Genomic DNA, 22733 nt, shown 5'->3' with positions numbered 1-22733 from the left:
GACTCACCACTCACGTCTGCCCATATGAAGTGTCGGATCGGGTCAGACAATTCTCCCTACGCTCCCTTCTACTTATTACCTACTCTTTAATACTTCCTTCCAGCGCAAATGGAGCCCTCTCAGAATCCCTCATCGCCGAGACCCGCACCAGCGATTTTCAAATGTCCGGCCTGCGGAAAAAGCAGATTCAGGAGCGCCGAGGCACTCACTGAGCATCAGCTTGCGGTAGGCCACCGCCCCGGCGCCGCTGAGCCCCATGATCGATCGAAACCCGGCAAACCGAGCACCTCCGCGGCGGAGAAGGGAACGAGAGCAGTCGCCGAGCGCAAGATGAATAGTCATACTCGACAGCCGCGTCCGGTAGCTCTGGCGATTCCTCGGAACCTTCGCTTGGATCGGTCTACGCTTGGCCGCGAATTTATTGTTCTTTCGGATGAGGAACGCGTTCTCGTATTGGACAGGCTTTTGGCTAGTTGTCATAGTGCTGCGCGCCTTCAGGTTCAGAGGTACAGGATGACTGTTGAGCCGCCTGAGAGGAAACCGAGGCAGAGGGGGAAGAAGGTGGAGAAGGGTGCGAAGGCGCCTGGCGCGGCGAATGGCGTTGGTGGGAAGGTCGAGGGAGAGAAGTCGCTCGGTCAGAATGGGTCGGAGAGGGATGTGCTGCCTAAGGACGTCAGTGAGAATAGTCCTCCTGAACAAACCAGTATTGCCGATGGCGGTAAGGTTCAGGAAGAGCAGATACGCGACCACGAGCAGCCCGGGAAGGGTACACTGTCCAACGAGGCCAGTGAGCCTAGGACACCTCGTCAAATCAACATGATCAATGGGGATTCTTCAGATGACCAGTCGCGTGGCCATGGTCCACCGTCCCAAAACAAGTCCACAGAAGACAACCCCAAAAATGACAAATCGTCCAAAAGGCCCGGTGAGATGATTTTATTCAGCCACACGCCAAAGTCCACTGGGATAAGACGATATGGGGTCAGAAAAGCAATAGCACTCGACTGTGAGATGGTTGCAGTTGAAGGACGTCAGGATCAATTGGCCTTTCTAAGTGCCGTCGACTTTTTCACTGGAGAGGTTCTTATAAACCACTACGTTCAGCCTACGAGAAGAGTCATTGACTGGAGAACGCGCGTCAGCGGCGTTACAGCATTCGCGATGAATGCTGCTGTAAGATCGGGAAAGGCACTGTTCGGATGGCAAGCAGCTCAACGGGCATTGTGGCGATATGCCGACGCAGACACCGTGCTCGTTGGCCATAGCCTTGACAACGACCTGAAAGTGCTACGCGTAATCCACCCAACTGTCGTCGACTCCGCAATACTGTCGGCCGAGCCAGTCTTCAACCCCGAACCGAACGTGCCTATGAGACGAATCTGGGCTCTGAAAACGGTCGCGAAGCTCTTCCTAGATAGGGATATCCAGGTTGAAGGTAAGAAGGGCCACGATTGCCTTGAGGACACCTATGCTGCCCGAGATGTGGTTATCTGGTGCCTATTGAACCCTGGGCGATTGGTCGCGTGGGCAAAGACTGCTAAGGAGGAGTATGAGCTCAAGATGGAACAAATTCGGGAGGCTATGGAACAGGCAAAGAGGGATGAGCAGGCGAAGAAGCAGCAAGAGGTGAAGAAGGAGGAACAAGTGAAGATGAAGGAAGAGGCAAAGGAGCAGGAAGAGAGGGAGAAGCAGGAAGAGAGGGAGAAGCAAGAGGAAGAGAGGGAGAAGCAAGAGGAAGAGAGGAAGAACATGGAGGAGGGGGAAGAGCAGAAAGTAGTACAGGCTCTGGAGACCTTAGAACTGAAAGGACCTGCTCATTCGAGCCTAGAAACCGTTCCAGAGGAGACAGCAATGTGTCAAGGACTCGATACCTGCAAAGCAGATGTGCCGCGGTCCGATTGCTCTGATGTTTCTGATGACGCTCTTTTTCGTTTGGATACATGCATCATGAACTAAGCCTGAGCTGCCGGTTTCTTCTTAGCTAGCTGCTGTAGTATTAATCTCAAGACGTGCGCTCCACTGGTTCCAAGCCTTATCTACCAGTTCCTCCTGTAGAAGCATGTGAAAGTAGGCGCCCATCACGTGACCATGTGCTACTGTCTTGCATCAGACTCAGCCATCTTCTTCTCCCTTCCCCGCAGGCCGAAGACATCGAACCGTATCTTTCATCGCCAACCTTTCATCGGCGACAAAGAGCTCGCTGAGTGCTATCATCACGATGCCTCGGGCACGGCCGAATGCCCACCCGCCAGCCGCCAAGTCAACGCGGGGTTCGCAAGCACATCCGAATGGGGTATGGAGCTGGCCTATCCTCAGACATGTGCCCATGAATAATTTCGCATTCTCCCCACGCTGAATGGTCGCTCTCCATTCTCTTCTTGGTCAGTGCTCATGACCCAGTGGAGCCATGGAACCTTTTGTCTTCCAGACGTTGGTTGTCAACGTCTACAAATTCCGCCCTTCTCCGCTGTTCGAGCGCCTGGGAACCTGCCTGCTTTTGAGGCACATAACTTGAGTTTGGTCTGTCGCGCTCACCGCATCCAGTATGATTGAAGAGCTTGTGAGCAGGACGACGCCGGGACAGGCACTCCTCTACCTTCTGGGGGCATTCTTCTTCGCTTGTCTGGCGCGCAAGTTCCAGGTACAATGGCAGCTTTCGCGTCTGGGTGCCAGGGCTCCCAAAATCCAGTTTCGTCTTCCATATGGTTTGTTTGACCTGCTCGAATCTAAGGCAGCAAGGACTAACACAGACTTCTCCAGCTATGGACTTCATCTACAAGTCTATGCAAGCTAATAAGACGGATCGAGACCTCGAATTCTGGGCGGGATCGATGAGAGATGCCAAAGGGGCGCCTCTGGCGGAGGAAAACAAGACGGCGGAGCTGGATGCTGGGGTTTCCACCCGTATCATACTCACTCGGGACCCGGAGAACATCAAGGCCATACTCACTGGACAGTTCTCTGACTATGGCAAGGGGAAATCCTTCCACCGCGATTGGCGCGAGTTTCTGGGAGATAGCATCTTCGTGACCGATGGCGAGCAGTGGTCTGCCTCGCGGCACCTTATTCGGCCTATGTTCGTACGAGATCGCCTTGTGGATACGGAGATATTCGAAAAGCACGTTCAACATCTGATTCCTCTGCTGGCTGGAGAGAATGGAAGCAAGGTTGTCGATGTCACGTCTCTATTCTTCCGCTACACCTTGGATGCTGCCACCGACTACCTCCTCGGCGATGGAACAGACAGCTTGCAGAATTCGGAAACCGAATTCGCTGAAGCTTTCCGCTACGTGCAGCGCCGTCAGGCACAATTTTTCCGGCTTGGGTATGTTCACTTATTATTTGGTTACAAGTGTCGATGCTAATTTCCCAAATAGTGTGTTCAAGTTCATGCTCTCACGCACGGAGTTCCACCGCAAACTCAAAATCATGGACGACTTCATAAAACCCTACATCGACCGCGTCATCGCCATGTCGCCGGCCGAATTAGAACAGAAGCACTCCAAGAGAGACACCTTCCTCCACGCACTCGCGCGCTTTACCAAAGACCGCCGCACCCTCCGTGACCAACTGGTCGCCGTGCTCCTCGCCGGCCGCGACACAACAGCTGCAACCCTCTCCTTCTGCCTCTTTGAATTAGCCCGCAACCCCGACGTCACCGCTAAACTCCGCGAAGAGATAGCCTCTCGCCTCGGCCTCGGCGCCTCGGCCCAAAAACCCTCCTACGCAGACCTCAAGGAAATGAAATACCTCAACGCCGTCCTCAACGAATCAATGCGCCTCTACCCAGTCGTCCCATTCAACGTCCGCTTCTCGCTAAAGGACACAACACTCCCGCGCGGCGGCGGGCCCGACGGTCTCTCCCCCGTCGCCGTCAAAGCCGGCTCCCGCATCGTCTACTCCACCATGATCATGCAGCGCAGCCCCGAAAACTACGATCCCCCCTCTGCACTAAACTACTTCGACCCCGCGCAGTGGAAACCAGAGCGCTGGGTCTCCGGGTGGCAGCCGAAACCGTGGCAGTTTATCCCGTTCAATGGCGGTCCGAGGATCTGCATAGGTCAGCAGTTTGCGATGATTGAGATGGGGTATACGGTTGTGAGGATTCTACAGGCGTTTGAGGTTATTAGGGCTGTGCCCGAGGTTGGGAAGAGTGTTGTTGAGGATCCGAGACTGCGGTTCGAGGTTACGCTTACGCCGGCTTCGGAGTTGAATTGTGTATTTGTGAGGGATGGGGAGGGCAGAGTGGATGAGAGTGAGAAGGTGGCTGTTCATAGTGTCTGAATGTCTTTGTTTGAGGGGTTGAGACTTGTATATATTAGCTCTTTGTGTATGTTTTGTATATGCAAGCAAAGTGCGACAAGTTGCGCATATGTAATTCACACTGAAACCTGCACAGCTTGAAACAGCGTTTCGTTCTATTCATACCTCAAAGCTACACCGGACCTCGGAAAAAGACACGAAGGTGATATACATACATACAAAGCCTATAGAGATCCACCGATACCTAACCCTAACTCGAAACCCGATCTCAAAGATACGTAACCTTAACCTTCCCCATCCTCTTCAACCGCTGCAGAATTTCCAATTTCCTTAACTCCAAGAACAAATCCTGATCATCTGCATCGCCTAAGTCGCCGGAAATATTGATCCACGGTGCAGCCTTAGACAGCACCAACTCGCCATTCATCTTGGGCGGGGGTGGCGATGATAGGATGTTCATACTGGTAGCAGTAGCAGTAGAAGTAGCATCCACAACGCCGTTACCACCTTTACTCAGACCGACCGTTTGGGTCTTTTTCTCTTTCAGGCCGTTCTGCTGTTCGCTGGGCTGAGACTTATCGCCTAGCCATCCCCTACACATATTGACTGCTTTCTCCCAGAGACTAAACTGCTCGCGGCTCTTGTCGATGTCGATTTGGGGGCGGAAGACGGTGCCGCCGCCGCGGTTGATGTCGCGGAGCTCGGCGAAGTTGCGCCAGAGGCCGACGGCGAGCCCTGCGGCGATGGCGGCGCCGAGGGCTGTAGTTTCGCGCATCTTGGGGCGGTAGACGGGGATGGAGATGAGGTCGGCTTGAATCTATGGAGATAGGAAGAAGGCTTGGTTAGCATTGGTGTGCTCGTAGAGGTAGACTTGGTTAGGGCTGCTGGGATTTCGCACCTGCATTGCGAGGTCTGAGTTGCTCATTCCCCCGTCGACGGCGAGCTCGGACAGGGCATGCCCGCTGTCTTTCTCCATAGCGTCTAGGATTGCCTTGGTCTGGAAACAGGTCGCTTCGAGGGTTGCTCGCGCAATGTGGCCTTTCTGGGTGTATTGGGTGATTCCAACTGTTCGCATCCATGTTAGTATCCGCGTATAGGGCTGGCAATCGGATTGGCTTACATATCGTTCCCTTTGCATCGTCAATCCAGTATGGGGCATAGAGCCCGCTGAATGCGGTAACAAAGACACATCCGCCATTATCTTCCACAGTTAGGGCTAAATCGTTCACCTCCTTTGACTCCTTGAAAAACTCCAAGTTGTTCTGCAGGAACTTGATCCCGGAACCGCCGACTGCAATACTTCCTTCAAGAGCATACACCGGCCGTCCGTCGAAGTTGTATGCTATAGTTGCAAGAAGACCATGTTTGGAGATAACCGGCTTGTCTCCCACATTGTATAACAGAAAGCACCCGGTGCCGTACGTGTTCTTGGCCATGCCAGGTGAGAAGCCCTTCTGTCCTACAAGGGCCGAAGACTGATCTCCAAGGCAACCCATGATGGGGACGCCTTCAAGACAACCGGTGGAGAGTGCACCGTAGGCCGATGCATCGGAGGAGGGAACAATCTTGGGCAGGTGCACTCGTCCTCTGATGCCGAAGAAATCCAGCAAGAAGTTATCGTACTCCAGTGTTTCGAGATTCATGAACATTGTGCGAGATGCATTCGTGCAATCCGAGACGAAGACATTGGCTTTGCTTCCGCCATTTAGTCGGTAGACCAGCCAGGAATCCACGGTTCCAAACGCCAATGTGCCCTTTTCATACGCATCTCTGACTTTGCGAACGTTTGTAAGCATCCAGAGGAGCTTGGAAGAAGAGGAGTAGGTCGAAAGCGGCAGACCACAGATTTCTTGTAGTTTCGAGGCCTCGGGCTTCTTTTTTAGTTCGTCAACAACAGCTTGCGAGCGGGTATCCGTCCAGACAATCGCATTGTAAAGTGGCTCGCCGGTCTCGTAATCCCAGACCACCGTAGTCTCTCGCTGATTGGTGATACCGACGGCCTTTATGGACTGCCGATCGTTTCCATTGGTCTCTAATTGTTGGACAGCTTCTTCGACGCATGTCTCCACAGACGACACAAGCTCAAGCGGGTCGTGCTCGTGCCATCTGCCCAATGTGTTAGCGCTGTCCAGAGGTAAAGCAAACTGGAAGCCAATTACCCCGGGTGAGGATATATTTGCTGGAACTCGACCTGGTGCGATGCAATGGGCTCTCCTTCACGGTTAAAGATCAGGAACCGAGTGCTGGTAGTCCCCTGGTCGATGGAACCGACAAAGATCTCTGTTGAATCCATGATCGATGGACCTCAATGTCAGAGGATAAATGGGATGCTCGCCGCGGGAAATAAATTGAGCGCAGTCTTGTCGATTGATTGAAGTGTGCAATGGTTGACAGGAAAGTAACAGGTGCGTACAAGGCAATATTGCAGTCGTCACAAGTTAGGCAGGGAGGGAAGTGTTGTGCCTCCAACTTTGTTTAAATAACTGTTCAACCAAGCCATGAGTACGACGCGTGGTTTCACAATTTTTCCGTCTGCCTTCCATCGTCTGCGGGGGAAATCGCCCCGAACAGGAGAGGGGCAGCTGCCGAGAGAGGAATCTCACCTCGACCCATGCTAGCGGCACCGAAGGGGGAATGGCACCCTTGGAAGACCAAGACTCGTTTCCGAGGAGGCGGGACGATGGTACTCCTCGATGAGAACCGCTTGTAATCTCAGCCAGCGTGGGCTTTGCATTTCATACTAGTGAATCCTTCGAACTACGCTCTCCACGCTCCGGGGGTATCCGAGCCCTTGACGGAGGTGTTGGTTGTCCATGTACACCACGTCAGACTTCCATGTATACCGTGTCAGATATAGCCCTCGTGATCCTGTCTGGCCCAGCAGGCTGGGCTTGCGTTCGTGGGGAAGATGCTCGGTGGGGTAATTGTCGATCTGAGCTGTCGGAAGAGTCGGGAAGACTCCAGTCGCCGATCTGAATGGTCCGATACAGGGGTGGCCGTGCGGATCACAAAGATCTTGTCTTTGATGATGCCTCTGCCGTCTAAGGCCTTTATCGGCCAGGCAATTCAATGAGACTTCTCTGAAGGTACCTGGTCCGGGTATGAAGGACCTGTGTCCGGCAAACTTGAGCAAAGTATCCAGCGGCATCGAAAGTCGTGGTCCAACGTCGAGAAAAGGACTGCCAAGCTCCAACCCTGAGCGTTATCCACCTCCACACCTCCACATGACAGCCGGCGATAGACGAATGATGATTGAGGCGTATGGATCCAGCGACGCAGCGCTACTGCTCTCTAGTCTCCACCCAAACATTCCAGAACATCGTAAACGAGACCACAATATGGCGATTGATGTCACAGAGCCGCATTGTTCCCTGGACTCTACTAAACAAGTATGGGAGTTCGGATAGAGGTGTATCCAATCCCCGTATTCCGGGAAGGAGCAGCAGCTGTACCCTGGATGGAGACGTCAGAGATACTGCACTCGGCCAGTTGTATTGGCAATGGTGAAACCTGAGACAGAGGGAACTACTCATCGCGAAGAGAAACGTCTTTTATCCTTGCAGAAGCTAATGTTTGGGAGGTGACACAAGCACCGCGCGCACACCAAGCACCGGCTGAGGATTCGACGCCCCAGAGGCAAGCGTGACACGAATTCAACTCTCCTTCGGCCCTTCTGCTTCTGACGGTGGAGAAATGGCTTGCTTGTGCTTTGGCGCAATAGGCTTGGAATGGCATCGTCCAGCACGCCTCCACCGGGTAATATCCCGGAAGGAATGGTAATGCATCCAGGAAAGTGAATGAGCAAGTCTTGGTTTCAAGATAAGAGCAGGGATGCAAGAATAAGGAGGTGGTGGCTTGAGGAGGCGAAAGGGAGAGGCGTCAAGGATGAGGAGAGAGAGAGTTGGTAGACTCAGGTCAGTGAATGGAAGGCCTCCAGTCTGTTTGCACTCCCCTCCCCCTCTTACGCCGCCAATCTTCCAAGCTCAATTCCACTCATCCTCATCCTCCGACTCCCGTCTCCCTCGGATCCGGCCATTGACAGTCTCTCTGCAATTACCTGTTCTGGTATTCTTGGCCTCGCTTTGATCTCTTTGCTAAGTTTCATCTTCCTCCATCCTAGACGTCATCGCCTTCCGTATGGCCAGAGCAGTTTGCCAGGATCTCTTGGGTATTCACAACTATCCAGTGCTCTCATCGTAAGCCGCCTCAGTGTGATATTGGGGACGAGGTGACACCATGCATGCTAATAAGGAGTTAGATGTAGGATATGTTGCACACCTCGCACGGAAACTCTGAGGCACAATTATTTCGTTCTCATATCTACTTCAACTCGTCGTCCGGCATATATCAAGGTCATAAATCTACTCTACGCTTGACAGACCAATCTCATCTTTACCTTTGCCCCATTCTTATTTTCATGGCTGCCATTATGCCCGTTGTCGACGGGATCAACATCCCCGAGGACATGAAGGTTTCTTTACAAGCAAGCAACAAGCGAGACTCTGTCCTCGGAGTGAGCCCAGCCTCTGAGACTACCGAAGCAGAGCACGCAACAATCGAAGCTCATCCAAAGCCCTTGTGGACAAGGATAAGAGCGTCATGTCGCGAGGCCTTCTCAGAGTTCTTCGGTACTATGATACTGATCCTCTTCGGCAATGGAGTAGTCGCCCAGGTCGTTCTCAGCAACAACCAGAAAGGAGACTACCAGTCTATATCATGGGGATGGGGGTGAGTATCTCTCCTCTCTCCTCTCTCGCTCTTACATTTACTCTCGAGTCTGACACCAGTTTCCTAATATAGTCTCGGAGTTATGCTAGGCGTCTACGTTAGCGGTATATCGGGGTCCCATCTAAACCCTGCCGTTACCTTCGCGTTTTGCGTCTTCCGCAAGTTTCCCTGGCGCAAGTGGCCTATATACGCCGTCTCACAGCTGCTTGGAGGCATGTGCGCTGCTGCAATAGTCTACGGAAACTACAAGTCAGCAATCGATGTGTTTGAGGGAGGACCAGACATCAGGACTGTCCCTGGGTACTCCGACACGGCGTCGGCGGGTATATTCTGTACCTATCCAGCGGACTTTATGACTCGAACAGGACAATTCTTCTCCGAGTTCGTCGCTAGTTCAATCCTGATGTTTATCATCTTCGCCTTGACCGACAGTGGGAACATGGCCGCTGGACCTTTGTTGCCTCTCGCCATGTTCTTCACGATCTTTGGCATTGGTGCATGCTTCGGTTGGGAGACAGGCTATGCCATCAATCTTGCCCGAGACTTTGGACCCAGATTGGTCTCGTACATGCTTGGGTATGGGTCCGAGGTGTGGAAGGCCGGAAACTATTACTTTTGGGTAGGCGTATAAAACATCTATCTATAACCGCTTGCTAACGTCTTCTTTCAAAGGTACCTGTCGTTGCGCCCTTCTTTGGATGCACGTTTGGCGGCTGGGTGTACGATATGTTCCTCTACGTGGGTCCGGACAGCCCAACCAACATGCCGTACTTAGGGCTACGCCGCTTTGTCAAGCCGGGAGCTGAGAAACAACAAAACAACCACAGCCCTGTTTAATTTCCGATGTTAGGAGAAGGCAAACTGAACAAAGTATCATCTGCGACATTTCAATAGCGCTTCATTTTTAACAATTACCCGAGATTCATAAGCAGCATGCGTGTACAGGCGCAGCAACCTACCGGATTTCCCGGCATCCTTCCAGAATCTTTACACCCATCACTATTCCAGGCTGAGCATGACTACGAGCATTATTTCCCGTCCGCATGTATCTCAAACCACTGCCACTCAATACGCACACAAGTACATGTATTGGAGAGATAGAATTCGCCGGTGCGGCTAGCTTGTACCTAGGACATGTACATACCGCTGGCTTCCCTGTCATTGTCGTTGTGGTTGTCATTTACACATCCAATCCCACCGCATACCGTACATACATGATCCGTTCTATCCAAGAGCCTGGAGGCGGGCTCGTAAGACCTGCAGCCAAGTTCCGGCATACTACCTAAGCATTGGAACTCGGGTCACTTGACGCGGCACATCAATGTAGCATTGCAGTGAAGCTGCGCTGCAGCCCGCGAAGAACAGGTGGTCTCGACCACGCCTCTTCCGCCTGTGATCCCGTCTTATAAGACGCATGGACCGTCCATGGTCTGGACAGACATGGGACAATCCTACGGTACGGTCTAGGTCCAAGGCCCAAGGCCCGAGAGCTGAGGGCTGAGGGCTGAGACCCGGGGTACATACAGGACATAGTACACATGTACTAACGTGCGGAGAAAAAGATTTAGACCATGCATAAGCTCGTCAACGTCACGTCCTATCCCCATCTCCAACTTCAACTGCCGAGATTGAGACTATTGGAACGCCTGATATATAGCCTGTTTACACCGTACTCCCGGCGTCCCGGATGGCAATTAAGATTAGAGGCTATAATATGCACCCCGCTCCTTGGGTACTGTGGGGTTTGATATAGCCTTGTACCTCAGCGTTATTTGCCGTCATCCGACACTATGCGCAGCGGTGATTTGTTCTGGCTTTCCCCGCATAATAGGATTTCCTGCTAAGGAGGCGCAGCCCTTCTCCGGATTTGCGCGAGGGTGCGGAATGTGGGGCAAGTGTCCATTGGCCATGCAGATGTACATGTAATGCTCCGTACTTGCAGGAATATGGATAGGTTCTGGCTAGCCACAGGGGGTCGATGACAGTAGGGTAGGATCAAAGACGGCACATCGTTATATTCTTGCTTGAATCCTTTAAAGCAAGCACGGGCTAGTCTTGTCTACCGAGATAGCCACTCCTGCAGACTCCTCCTTGGTATCAAAAGCTGTAACAAGAAGCTGTAATGATGTATTCGGTATTGATAATCTAGCCATACGGGATGTGAGAATTCTCCAGACAAAGCATGAATGCATGATTAGGTAGATCGCTCGAGCAGGCAAGAGACATCAACGGCCCTTGCTCGAAAAAGACAATTCCAAGTAACACGACTGGATAGGTAGGAATCTATAGATGGTTTCAAAAGGACATGGATATTGTACATGAGGAGAAGTAGGGATTCGTGAACTGAGGGGCGACTGCATAGGTTCCCGTCGGGGGTTTGCGCCGTTGCCACATTGATGGTAAGGCATGTATTATTGGGACCAAGACTAGGAAAGAGGAAAAACAGAATTAGATCGTTCTGACAGACGAGCGCTGTAACCGTAAGAAAGTCGTTCATCCGTGCTCATTAGGCTTATATCTCATAAGAGTCGTAATTGAATGCGGCTGCAGGGTCAGGGCTCGATGATGCCGCCGGTGGCAGACTGGCCTGCTCAGGCAGAAGCTAGTAAGCTACCTAAAAGCGCACATGATGCACCGAGGACCCAAGGGACGTCAAACACGCGTTTCGCGGCGTTGACAGTCCGTGCCCTGCTGCGGCCTTGTTCTGATTTGGCCGCGATTCTTTCGATATCTTCGGTCATTTCTTCGGATAGCTCTGCCGACTCCGCTTCAGGGAACACCCATTGAGGAGCTTCTTGCGTGCTTTCAGGGTCGGAGGGGAAGTATAAACCCGACCAGAAGTGATACGAGGCATGCGTAGACGGGCGCGTATACTGAGTTGTGAAAAGGCATCGCTTTAGCATGAAATTCGACCAGGGAACAAAACGGAAGTGTGGGCAATGCTCACTCATAGAGGACCGGCTGGGTGGTTGGGCTTTTCCGCTGCCGGCAAAGTGCCAATCTCCTGGCAAATCTGTAGACGGGGAAGAGTCCGAGTCGTCGCTGTTGCTTGGTCGGGGAACCCAAGGATAGATGCTGGGCGTGGTAAAACTTGTGGTTTCGCGGTGCGTCCCCTCGAATGGGATTGGTCCACTGTCGGCAGTCGCGGTTATTGAGGGCACCGTCCCAACCTCAGTCATAGACTGAGCAGCACTGTTGCCGTTGACTTTGCCACCGTCTGACACTATGGAATCCCATGACCCACTGTTATCACCGTATGAGTAGGAGTTGCCAGTCGAATAGTCGGTCACTTTGATAGACTTCAGGTACATGGTGAAAGGTCCAGCAGTATAGTCGGTCTCGCCGCCCGCCCATTCTAAAAATATATCAGTAAGTGCTGTTCTTCTCAAATCGCTCCGACAGAGATGTGGAGGAGAAAGAACTCACGGATAGTGCCCTCGTTGTTGGTGGGGTCACCACCTGCCCAAACTCCAACCTTGACCATCATAGGCGTCTGAGGGTATTGGTTGGTTTCTGCCGAGTCGGGGGTAAGTACGCGAACTGTTTGGCCGTCGATCTGCCATACGACATGGGATGAAGTCCAGTCGATGGTGTACGTGTGAAAGGTATCGTGGTTCCCTTTATTGGCATGGGTAGCTGCGCGGTTGTAAGTGGCGGTGTTGCCCTTCCCGAAATAATTTGTTTGAACATTTTCGTTGTTTCCCCCTAGCCACTCCCAATCAATCTCGTCCAGATCGTCCGATTGCAGGACAGCGCTGCTGACAATACCCGTTCCCGGTGCAGCCTTGATCATAAATTCGACATGCCCGAACATGATATACCAATTGGATTGTATCAGCGGAGCATCGCCTTGTTTTGATACTGTGAAACTCGCCCCATCGGCGCCATACGACGGTGACATGACTTCAGTAAAGTCGTCCGAAGCGCCGTTGGTGAAATCGTAGTTGGCGGAGCGGCCCAGTGCGGGATCTGCGGGACAACCTTCAGGATATTAGTACGATACTCTGAGTAGAGATAAAGGCGCTTACTCTGCTCCAGAGGATTGCAGTCAGTATAGGTTTGAGCCGCAACCACGGTCAAGTATGAGAGAAGGCCAACGGCCGAGCAATTGAGCCGGAGTTTCATGGCGAAGGGAAGACTGAATAGGTGAAAGGCACGAGCCAAAAACAGGTATGTACAAATCGTCAGTCAAGAATAAAAAGCGAAAGCTACGACGACTAAAAAGACACAAGAATACGAAGGTTTGTTGAGGTCTGTCGGTTGTTGTTGCTGAGATATTCAGCGTCTCTGGTGCAGCAGCGCCGGCGTCTGGTCACTCGAGGAAGGTGCAGGTCGAGCGACCAAAGGCATCGAAATCTGAAAGGGCGGTCATCATGTCGGGCCAGAAAATCCAGCGCATGCTATTTAAAGAGACCAGGGCCTGATTCATGGTGAAGCGGCTGATGTCAAGCCCAGAACATCTGTCGGCAGAGAGTCGGGCAGTAGATTCGTCCAGCCACCGGATTCTGGAGGCAGATCAGCCCTCTATGAGCTCAATGTTGATCGGGCGGCCTTGGGCTGCTCCACAAAAGTCACTGGTCGGCGGTGGCTGGTGGAAGAGACTGCAGCTTATGATTGGCCAAAGCTCTGCGCCATCGGTTGCTCGCCGAGACCCTTCATGATCTGTCGCTCTTGGATCTGACGTGGTTGTCTCATGGTGCATTCCTCAACTCGCGTGTCAAGGCCATGCGCAATGCAAGGGGGCAGCTTTAATAGCGGTATATCTATGCCCGAGGACTCGACACAAAGAACGGTAGATGCACAATGTATCTGTTACGTGCATCAACCGCCTTCTCGCAGTACCGGCAGTGTAGCACTGCTACTACCTTACAAGGCAGCTTACGCAGAATTTTATCTCGACTGCGGTGTACTAAGCCTTTCTACGAAAGTATATTGTACAACTCAACAGACAACAAGGCACCGGGCTCACTTTGCGCCACTCGGCCCTCATATCATCAAGGCCTGCCTGTTCATGACAGGTTTCATCTGAATCAGCATCGCATTGAGGCCAAAGAGGCTTGCCCAAGCAGCTGTTCAGCCACATGTTGCTATACCACCATGCAGCTCATGGCACTGGTTATATACCCTCTGGTTTGCATGTATCCTCGCAGTCAAGAACCAGTTCTTTGAATCGTCACTTCGTAAAGAAATGACTTCTGATATTGAGTCTAGGACGATTGTCTTGCAATTTGGCCGTTCCTCTGGGTTAATGATTGATATAAAGGGGCCCAGTCAGTGTATTCCAGGAATGGATCAGACGAACCACGGAGGCTCGACGATGTACTCGAACTACCCTCCTTCATCATGAACAAGGCTACTTTCTGAGTCTTAACGTTCTGCATTGGCGGATCTTGATAGGATTTGGCGGATAACGTCCTGACACTGTCTGTAATTCGCCCGGAATGAAGGCTATTCATGGGGCTTGATAACGCCGCAGTGAGATTCCCATGTCTCGGCAAGGATGCTGTAGCGCTTATTTCAGCGCAGTACAGATTTACTTGTTTACCAGCTGTAACAGTTGAACAAGTACTCCGTAGTTAGCTTTCCCGGTAGGTAGGTTTGACGGAACTATATGTTTCAGACCGATAATCAGGATACTATGCCAGAACATCATGTTCCCTGCATTTACCTGTGCAAAAACTAGTCCGACAGCAGATTCCATTGACTATTATGTAGTTCTGCCTTATCATACATGAAGCTGATGGTTGGATTGAAAAGATGAATGATGCTCTCACTCAAAGCACAGACATTGTGCACGGGCCACCATCCAAACCAGGGATACGAAGTTGTATCCGTCCTTGCCCGAATCAAGTCCAGCATTATCGATGGAAGCTAGTGCCTGTAAGACTAGAGATAACAAAAATACAATAACAAGCGACTATAGAAATTCAAGCTGATCTTTATAAGCAATCTAAGCGGGAGCTCAGTTGGCATCCTCATGCCTGGCCGGCAGGACGGCTGAATTGGGATTAGCGCTCCGGAAGGTCAGAGCCTCAACTTGGAACGATCTCAGCGGTCATCGCTTCTGCAGCTCCCCTCTTCATACTCCCTTGCCCTTCTCCCCACCACTCGACGCGCTCCGCTCTTGACTCGGCCCCTTATCTGCTGAAATTTCAGCTAGTTCATGACTTGCGCCCATGGGGTCACGCCTCGAAACGTGCGATGGCGTTTCCTGATCGTTCCCGCTCTCCCTCCAGGACCTGAAGCATTGCGGCGCCCGACCATAACTCCGAGCCACCTCGAAGCATCGATTTAGGGACTCTATCCGTTTGAATTCACGAGCCTTAGTCCTTACCAAACATCTGCCTACATTATCTCGCGCGTTACCGCGCTTCCCACCCCGCGGTCTATTTTAAACGTGTCCGCTGTCTCACTCTCCGACGTAACCAATCTCCCGCCATTCGCCGTCAAATCGTTACAACCTCATCATACTGGCCCCACCACTACATATCTGGCATCCGTTATACCTGGAAGTAAACAAACTGGCAGTTGTTGATGGTGTCTGCGGCGGCTCAAATACTGGCCTTGTCTGAATGATCGCCAACCCGAGTTCCAGCCTTGAACCCGACTATCGCCAAAGGATGGCGTTTCAAGGTGGGGAACTCCCTGAAGGGAGGCATAGCTCGGAGAGCTCTGGGAACAACAGTGGATTATCGCAAGAAACCGTCAGGGACGGTCGCCGGTATGGCCGCATTGTGACTAGCGCTCGAAGTATCTCCCCGCATTCTAAAGATGATGATACTGATAGGTAAGAATTGCCACCTTACTGGATCAACCAGATTGTCTCTAGCACTTTTAAATAATACAAGTATGGGACAACGGTGTTTGTTTTGATAGCTGACTCTAAATAGGCTCGAACTCCCGAACCCGCGACCTCCATCCCTGGGTGCCCCGAACGATCTACACACATCTATGTTCTCCTGGGGGTCACCCGATGTCTCTCCGACGGACCTACGCAAACATCAAGGCTTCGGTGGCCACCGGAAAGCGTTGGCTGTTCTTGGAAACGACAACCCCGGCCCTCCACCGATCAACAATTCTAGTCCGCATCTGAACACTAATTACGGCGATTATTTCCAGCACGATCCGCAGGGGACTCTCTCATATTCCCCTAGATTAGGGTCTGCAGATGCACACGGCACCTTTTTCCACGACTTTTCAGAACAAGAAGCCTCTCCAGCCACTGCTACTTTCCGCCATGGGACAGGTCGCACGTTCGCCGGTGACGCTCCTGAACTCGATTATAATGGGGACGACCGGCGACCATCTGTCGCAAGTGCTACGACTGTGAGTAGCCAGGGGTCAAAATCCAGTGCAGGCGGGCTTTTTCGGAAGAAATTACAAGGCTTTTTTGGTGACGATCCAAATGCCGGTGATTCAAAGCATGACGACAGTCACCACAACTCAGGAGCTAAGCCGTCATCGATTGATTATTTCAAAGCTCGCCAAAGAGCTGATTCCGAGGGCTCAAGACGTCCGTCTGATGGGGCCCATGATGACACCCAACAACCTGGGCGACCCCGAACTCCGCTTCCCTCGAGTGACATAACCCCATGGGAGTACCAGAAATATAATGTAAGCCCATGAACCATGAGTCTATCCCACCGCTGATTTAGCTCTAGGATATTCCGCAGCTTGGGGAAGCTCCCGTACATGAAGCTCCTATAGCGCTAGACCGCCATCGATTTGGTTCACAGGGTGCATCTAATGCATCGAGGGATCCGTCTCGCAGACATTTTAGCGGTCATCGACATTCTCGAAGCAAGGAAGAGAAGACAAACGCTGCTGGAGATCTCGCTGGATATCCTGATCGGCCTTCGACAGGTCGTGATGACTTCTCCGTTGGTCTGCGCCCCTCCAGGGAAGGCAGCCTAGGTCATCGGCCCGCCGCTACCTCAGCTACTAACCTTGCTGGGCGCTCTGCCAGCCCTACCCCAAGTCTACAAAGCGTCTACTCCAGAGACCCGGGTCAAGGCTCTCCAGGGGCGCCGTCATCGAAGCGATCGTTCTTGGGTAAACTCCGCCGACCTAACCTTAAGCATTTTCCAGGGTCGAAAGGGCCGACGGATGCTATCAGGGGCACTTCAAAGCTTGCGCGACGAGATGCCTCTCCTGGACGAAGAGGGCGACAAGGTAGCCTGGAGGGCGGATCGTCTTCTAAAAGCGCCGAAAATGGAGATTACGAACGACGGAAAGACGGTAAAGGCCTGGGTATCGCAACTGGTAAACTGCGAGGTCGCCGCGGTGGCGGACACGAAACTCCAGCTGGAAAGGAGACGAACCCCCCAGAAGCACCGGGTGTATGGGCTTTGGACACGGATCTTTCACATATGGAGGGTATTGTTCAGCCGAGTTTGAATGATGCGAGTAGGGTACATGAAGGCAAGTCGATACGCCCAGATGAAAAACGGATGGCGGACCATCTTGGTGCCGGCAATTGGGATGCGCCCGAGAGCTGGCATGTTAAGCGGCAAAAGGATGAGATTTCAGCCAAGGTTCCCAAGGTCACCAGCGACGATGCCCAAACTATAACCGAACCCGACGGTGCCCCATACTTTATCCGCGTTTTTCGAATCGATGGAACGTTTGCCACACTTTCGAATGGGTTACAAGCTACCGTCGCGGATGTTCTTCTGTCGCTGGGAAAGAAGTCTTTCCTGACTGACCATTTGAACAACTACGAGATAGTTGTGCGGAAAAATGATATCTCTCGACAGCTGGATCCCAATGAACAGCCAATCCTTATGCAAAAGCGATTGCTCGAACAAATCGGATATACTGAGAAAGATAGGATAGAAGAGCTTGGCCGAGAGGACCACAGTTACATTCTCCGCTTTACTTTCTTGCCGACGAAACTCAGCGGTTATAGCAGTCTGGAAGGCGAGCCGGGTTTCAGCAAAAACCAAAAGTTCAGCCATGTGGATCTCCAAGGACGGAGCCTCGTCACAATCCCGATCGCTCTATACAAGAAAGCATCTGAGATCATATCACTAAATCTGTCCAGAAACTTGGAGCTTGATGTACCGAAAGACTTCATCCAGGGCTGCATCAATCTGCGCGAAATAAAGTACATAGGGAGCGAGGCTTTGCGTCTACCCCCTAGTTTCAGTCTTGCCAGCCGCTTGACGTATCTCGATGTCTCAAACAACTTTCTGGACCAGCTCGACCATGCGAATCTCGACAGATTACAAGGCCTTGTCAGCATCAAACTGGCCAACAACCGACTAACGGAGCTCCCGGACTATTTTGGAAACTTCAAGTCTTTGAGAAGCTTGAATATCTCTTCGAACAATTTCCAAGTGTTTCCCGCATTCCTATGCAACCTGAAGAGTTTGGTGGATCTCGATATCAGTTTCAATAGCATATCCGAGCTTCCCAATATCGGCAACTTGTCTAGTCTGGAGCGTCTTTGGATGACAAACAACGGGTTCAGAGGCGCGTTTGGCGAATCCATCAAAGAACTTGTGAACCTGAAGGAGATAGATGCGCGGTTCAATGAGATTGCGAACATAGAGAGCTTGTCACTCCTTCCGCGTTTGGAGCAACTCTTGATAGGGCACAATTCTGTCTCCAAGTTTAAAGGGTCGTTTCCAAAGCTGCGGAACTGGGTTTTGGATCATTGCCCTATCACACAGTTCGACATTGACGCACCCATGCCGACCTTGACCTCGCTCAACATAGCATCGGCAAAATTAGTCCAATTCCGGGACACCATGTTTGAGGCTTTGCCTAACTTGACAAAGCTCCTCCTGGATAAGAACCATTTCATGTCCATGTCGCCGCACATTGGAAAGTTGCGGAAACTTGAGTTTTTCAGCATGGCCAAGAACCCTCTCTCAACACTTCCTGCAACCATCGGGTGCTTAACCGAGCTCAAGTATCTCAATTTGCGAGAGTGTAATCTGCGAAGGATACCTCAAGAGATATGGTATTGCTTGAAGCTGGAGACCCTCAATGTCTCATCGAACGTGCTGGATAGCTTTCCTAAACATGGTGGCCCAGCCCCTCAGCTTCCGGGCGAGGCTACTGCTGCCGCCACTCCTGCATTGACCCCGGGAAGCTCCACCACGCCGAGCTTTGATGACCTTGGCACTGTGGAAGAACAGGAAACCCGCCGCCCTAGCCAGACATCGACCAACATTCCCAACAGTGGTAGTTCGCCTAGTGGCGGGAGCCATCGAAAACCGTCTGTTGCATCCTCTCTTGGCCAAGGGGGCAGGAAGGTCTCAACGGCTTCGAAATTCACAGAAGGAAGCCCTTCGTCCAGGAAGGATTCGAACTTCTCTCAGCATGTTGCCACTACATTCGGTGGCTCGCTACGGAACTTGTACCTGGCTGATAATCGTCTTGAAGACGACGTCTTCCGTGAACTTTCATTCATCCCCGAACTGCGAATAGTCAACCTATCGTACAATGTGCTGACTGAGATCCCTCCTGGGCTTTTGAAACGCTGGCCTCTGCTTACGGAACTATACCTGTCGGGCAATGAACTCACATCCCTCCCCTCAGACGACCTTGAAGAGGGGAGCAGCCTGAAGATCCTGAACCTCAATGCAAATCGATTTCAAGTTCTTCCGGCGGAGTTATGCAAAGTGAGCAAGCTTTCTATCCTCGATGTTGGAAGCAATTATTTAAAATACAACGTTTCGAATTGGCCTTACGACTGGAACTGGAACTGGAACCGGAACCTGAAGTATCTCAACTTCTCTGGAAACAAACGATTGGAGATTAAGCCAAACGTCTCGTCACTGGGATCCCAACCACCTAACGGGACAGATTTGACGGATTTCAACTCGCTTACCCACCTTCGAGTACTTGGGTTAATGGACGTCACGCTCACCACATCCACTATTCCGGAAGAGAATGAAGACCGCCGTGTTAGAACATCTGCCTCTTTGGCTGGCTCGCTTGCCTATGGTATGGCAGACTTTCTGGGCCGAAGCGAACATCTCTCTATCATAGACATGATCGTGCCTCGGATGAGACAAGATAATGTGGAAACCGTCGTCGGAATGTTCGATGGGCAGCCTAGTTCTACTGGGGGCTCTAGAGTTGCCAAGTTCCTGCACGAGAATTTCTTACATACTTTCTCTGCTGAGCTTAAGCGCCTTCGGCGGGACGAGGATGAGACACCACTGGATGCGTTCAGGAGGGCATTCCTGACCCTCAACAGGAATATGGCATTTGCCTGCTACAAGTCCATTGACCAAGATGTTAGACAGTATCAAGATGATTCATCACCTGATCAGAAGAGGGTCCGGCTAAACAAGGAAGACCTACAGTCTGGTGGTGTCGCGACTGTCCTTTACCTGAACAACATGGAGCTATATGCAGCTAACATTGGTGACGCTCAGGCTATCCTTGTCCGGTCGGATGGCACCATGAGATATCTGACGCAAAATCATGACCCAGCCGAAGCAGGAGAAAGAGCAAGGATTCGAGAAGCGGGTGGCTTCGTCTCCCGTAATGGAAGGTTGAATGATTATCTCACCGTCTCCCGCTCATTTGGTTACTTCAACCTCATGCCTGCGGTGATTGCAGCACCGCATACCGTGCATGTTAGTTTGACCGAGCAAGATGAAATGGTCATTTTGGCTTCAAAGGAGCTCTGGGACTACGTCACTCCAGACCTTGTTGTCGATGTCACAAGAGCCGAGCGAAGGGATTTGATGGTTGCGGCTCAGAAGATAAGAGATCTGGCACTGTCTTTTGGAGCTACCAATAAGCTCATGGTCATGATTCTTGGAGTAGGCGATCTGAGGAAACGCGAGAGACGACCACCGCGCTTCCCTAGTCTGAACAGCTTTAGTCAGGTCGACGACTCGATCCTGCCCAGCCCCAAGCGCACCAAAAAGCCGCGCGATATGCCTGGAGACTCCAGGTTGGCTCGTTTCGACTATGTTGACGCCCCTACTGGAGAGTTGGCCATAATCTTTACGGATATCAAACAGTCTACTGGTCTTTGGGAGACATGTCCCGACGCAATGCGCTCGGCTATCCAAATCCACAATGATATCCTCCGTCGTCAGTTGGGTATCATTGGTGGCTACGAAGTCAAGACTGAGGGCGATGCTTTCATGGTCGCCTTTTCAACAACCACGGCTGCTCTGCTATGGTGCTTCAACTGTCAATACCAGCTCTTAGAGGCTGAATGGCCGACGGAGATCCTTGACCAACCGCAATGCCAAGTCCAGTACGATATGGAAAATAACATCATCTTCCGAGGTCTCTCAGTTCGAATGGGAATCCACTGGGGTGAGCCTGTCTGCGAGAAGGATCCTGTTACCAACCGCATGGACTACTTCGGACCAATGGTGAACCGCGCATCGCGAATCTCAGCTGTTGCTGATGGTGGGCAAATCTTCGTCTCGTCTGACTTCATGAGTGACATGCAGCGTAACCTTGAGCTCTTTGCTGACAGTGAGCGCGCCGCCTCTACTGGCTCAGAGGAAAGCTATGCGTTCGACTTGGGGGACAACATTCGGCGCGAACTCCAACAGCTCAATAGCCAGGGATTCGTGATCAAAGATCAGGGCGAACGGAAGTTGAAGGGCCTTGAGAATCCGGAACCTCTATACCTGATATACCCGCATGCGCTATCGGGGCGTCTTTCAACCCTTGACCAAATGTCGTCCGGCGATGAGAACGCCCCTACCACAATCAGTGAGCACTCGCAACTCCAGATCCAAACAGACCTTATTTGGCGATTGTGGGAAGTCACTCTTCGTCTGGAAAGGCTTTGTGGAGCCCTTGAGCACACAGGTGACCCAAGGCTTATGGAACCAAACTCGGCACTGTTCAATATCATCAAGAAGCACGGCGGGGAGCTGGCGGATTCGAGCGTTGTCAGTTTGATCGAGCAGCAGGTGACGCGTATTGAGGTTTGTAACCAATTTTCATCTCCTTAAAATTGCTCTATTAACGACTAGCAGGTCACAATAAGCACCCTGTCCCTGCGACACATGATGCGCCCTTTCAGGCGAGGCGACAGTCTCAACAACCACGCCGCGCCGATCGGAGACGTCCTGCAAGAACTACAAACTCAACTTGCCGAGTACAAAGCCCTCAAGGAGCAGGTCGCCGCCAGTGGTGCGGGCATCACTGGCGCCTCCCCGAGCTCCACCGCGATAGACCTCCACTACACCCCCGAGTTCAACTCCAGCGCCTCCTCTTCATCCTTTACCTAGATACCCACTATCTTGTCTCCACTTACACCTACTTACTTACCTTACTCATCTACTCACGACCTGCCTACCTACCTACCTAATTATGTTTTGTGTATACTGCAAGCATCTACCTGGTCATCAACTGTCGTCATATTTGGTATAAACTGCCCTTTCCTGTCTGTATTTTGGGGATCGCTGTTTCTTGCTTGTTTCGTTCATGGGCGGGCGTCTTGGGCTGTTCAGTTTGCATGGGGAGCAGTATCCCAAGGGGGCGCTTGATCTATGTTTGCATTGACTTTGGCTTTTTTTGGCACGTTGTTTAATGGTGCATCAAGGCTTATTGGTTGTATATCTGCATTGCTATAGCTGGAATATACTACATATGTTCGGGTTTGGCCGCTGAGTTGTGTAAGAGAATGTCTCGTGAGGTTTTGTCGTGCTTTGCTCAGATTGTAAGCGTTATTAGGGTATGACTATCTAGCGTCCAGAGTCTACTCAAATTGCAATCTCGTCCGGTTCCTCTCAAGTGCTTAGTGT

The 22733-nt window shown here is 51.8% G+C and overlaps 6 protein-coding genes across 6 annotated transcripts; 4 read left to right on the top strand and 2 right to left on the bottom strand.

The window, feature by feature from the left end:
• Positions 1-108: 108 nt before the first annotated feature.
• BDW74DRAFT_172512 (uncharacterized protein) lies at positions 109-1956 on the top strand (the record flags this gene model as incomplete). The annotated part of the gene is made up of 1 exon (XM_073727551.1): positions 109-1956. The coding sequence occupies one exon, from the start codon at positions 109-111 to the stop codon at positions 1954-1956; it is 1848 nt and encodes a 615-aa protein (XP_073589784.1).
• Positions 1957-2437: 481 nt separating this feature from the next.
• Positions 2438-4408, top strand: BDW74DRAFT_5274 (cytochrome P450). The gene is made up of 3 exons (XM_073733059.1): positions 2438-2705; positions 2761-3325; positions 3378-4408. The coding sequence occupies exons 1-3, from the start codon at positions 2546-2548 to the stop codon at positions 4282-4284; spliced, it is 1632 nt and encodes a 543-aa protein (XP_073589783.1). The 5' UTR covers positions 2438-2545; the 3' UTR covers positions 4285-4408.
• BDW74DRAFT_184589 (glycerol kinase) lies at positions 4409-6556 on the bottom strand (the record flags this gene model as incomplete). The annotated part of the gene is made up of 4 exons (XM_073730852.1): positions 4409-5080; positions 5162-5328; positions 5384-6369; positions 6423-6556. The coding sequence occupies 4 exons, from the start codon at positions 6554-6556 to the stop codon at positions 4532-4534; spliced, it is 1836 nt and encodes a 611-aa protein (XP_073589782.1). The 3' UTR covers positions 4409-4531.
• A 2136-nt stretch (positions 6557-8692) lies between these two features.
• BDW74DRAFT_172509 (MIP/aquaporin family protein) lies at positions 8693-9828 on the top strand (the record flags this gene model as incomplete). Its single annotated transcript, XM_073727550.1, has 3 exons — positions 8693-8991; positions 9064-9610; positions 9664-9828. The coding sequence occupies 3 exons, from the start codon at positions 8693-8695 to the stop codon at positions 9826-9828; spliced, it is 1011 nt and encodes a 336-aa protein (XP_073589781.1).
• Positions 9829-11127: 1299 nt separating this feature from the next.
• BDW74DRAFT_142352 (glycoside hydrolase family 16 protein) lies at positions 11128-13393 on the bottom strand. The gene is made up of 3 exons (XM_073722712.1): positions 13020-13393; positions 12418-12972; positions 11128-12346 (listed from the first exon to the last, which is right to left on the bottom strand). The coding sequence occupies exons 1-3, from the start codon at positions 13114-13116 to the stop codon at positions 11583-11585; spliced, it is 1416 nt and encodes a 471-aa protein (XP_073589780.1). The 5' UTR covers positions 13117-13393; the 3' UTR covers positions 11128-11582.
• A 2006-nt stretch (positions 13394-15399) lies between these two features.
• On the top strand, positions 15400-22709 carry acyA (adenylate cyclase acyA). The gene is made up of 4 exons (XM_073733049.1): positions 15400-15778; positions 15882-16605; positions 16665-21911; positions 21963-22709. The coding sequence occupies exons 1-4, from the start codon at positions 15564-15566 to the stop codon at positions 22215-22217; spliced, it is 6441 nt and encodes a 2146-aa protein (XP_073589779.1). The 5' UTR covers positions 15400-15563; the 3' UTR covers positions 22218-22709.
• The last annotated feature ends 24 nt before the right edge of the window (positions 22710-22733 follow it).

The sequence above is a fragment of the Aspergillus multicolor genome, assembly GCF_047715735.1.
Source record: "Aspergillus multicolor strain CBS 133.54 unplaced genomic scaffold BDW74scaffold_1, whole genome shotgun sequence".
Lineage (NCBI taxonomy): Eukaryota > Fungi > Ascomycota > Eurotiomycetes > Eurotiales > Aspergillaceae > Aspergillus > Aspergillus multicolor.
The sequence above is the reverse complement of the archived record's forward strand: the minus strand, read 5'-3'. Positions and strand labels throughout refer to the sequence as shown.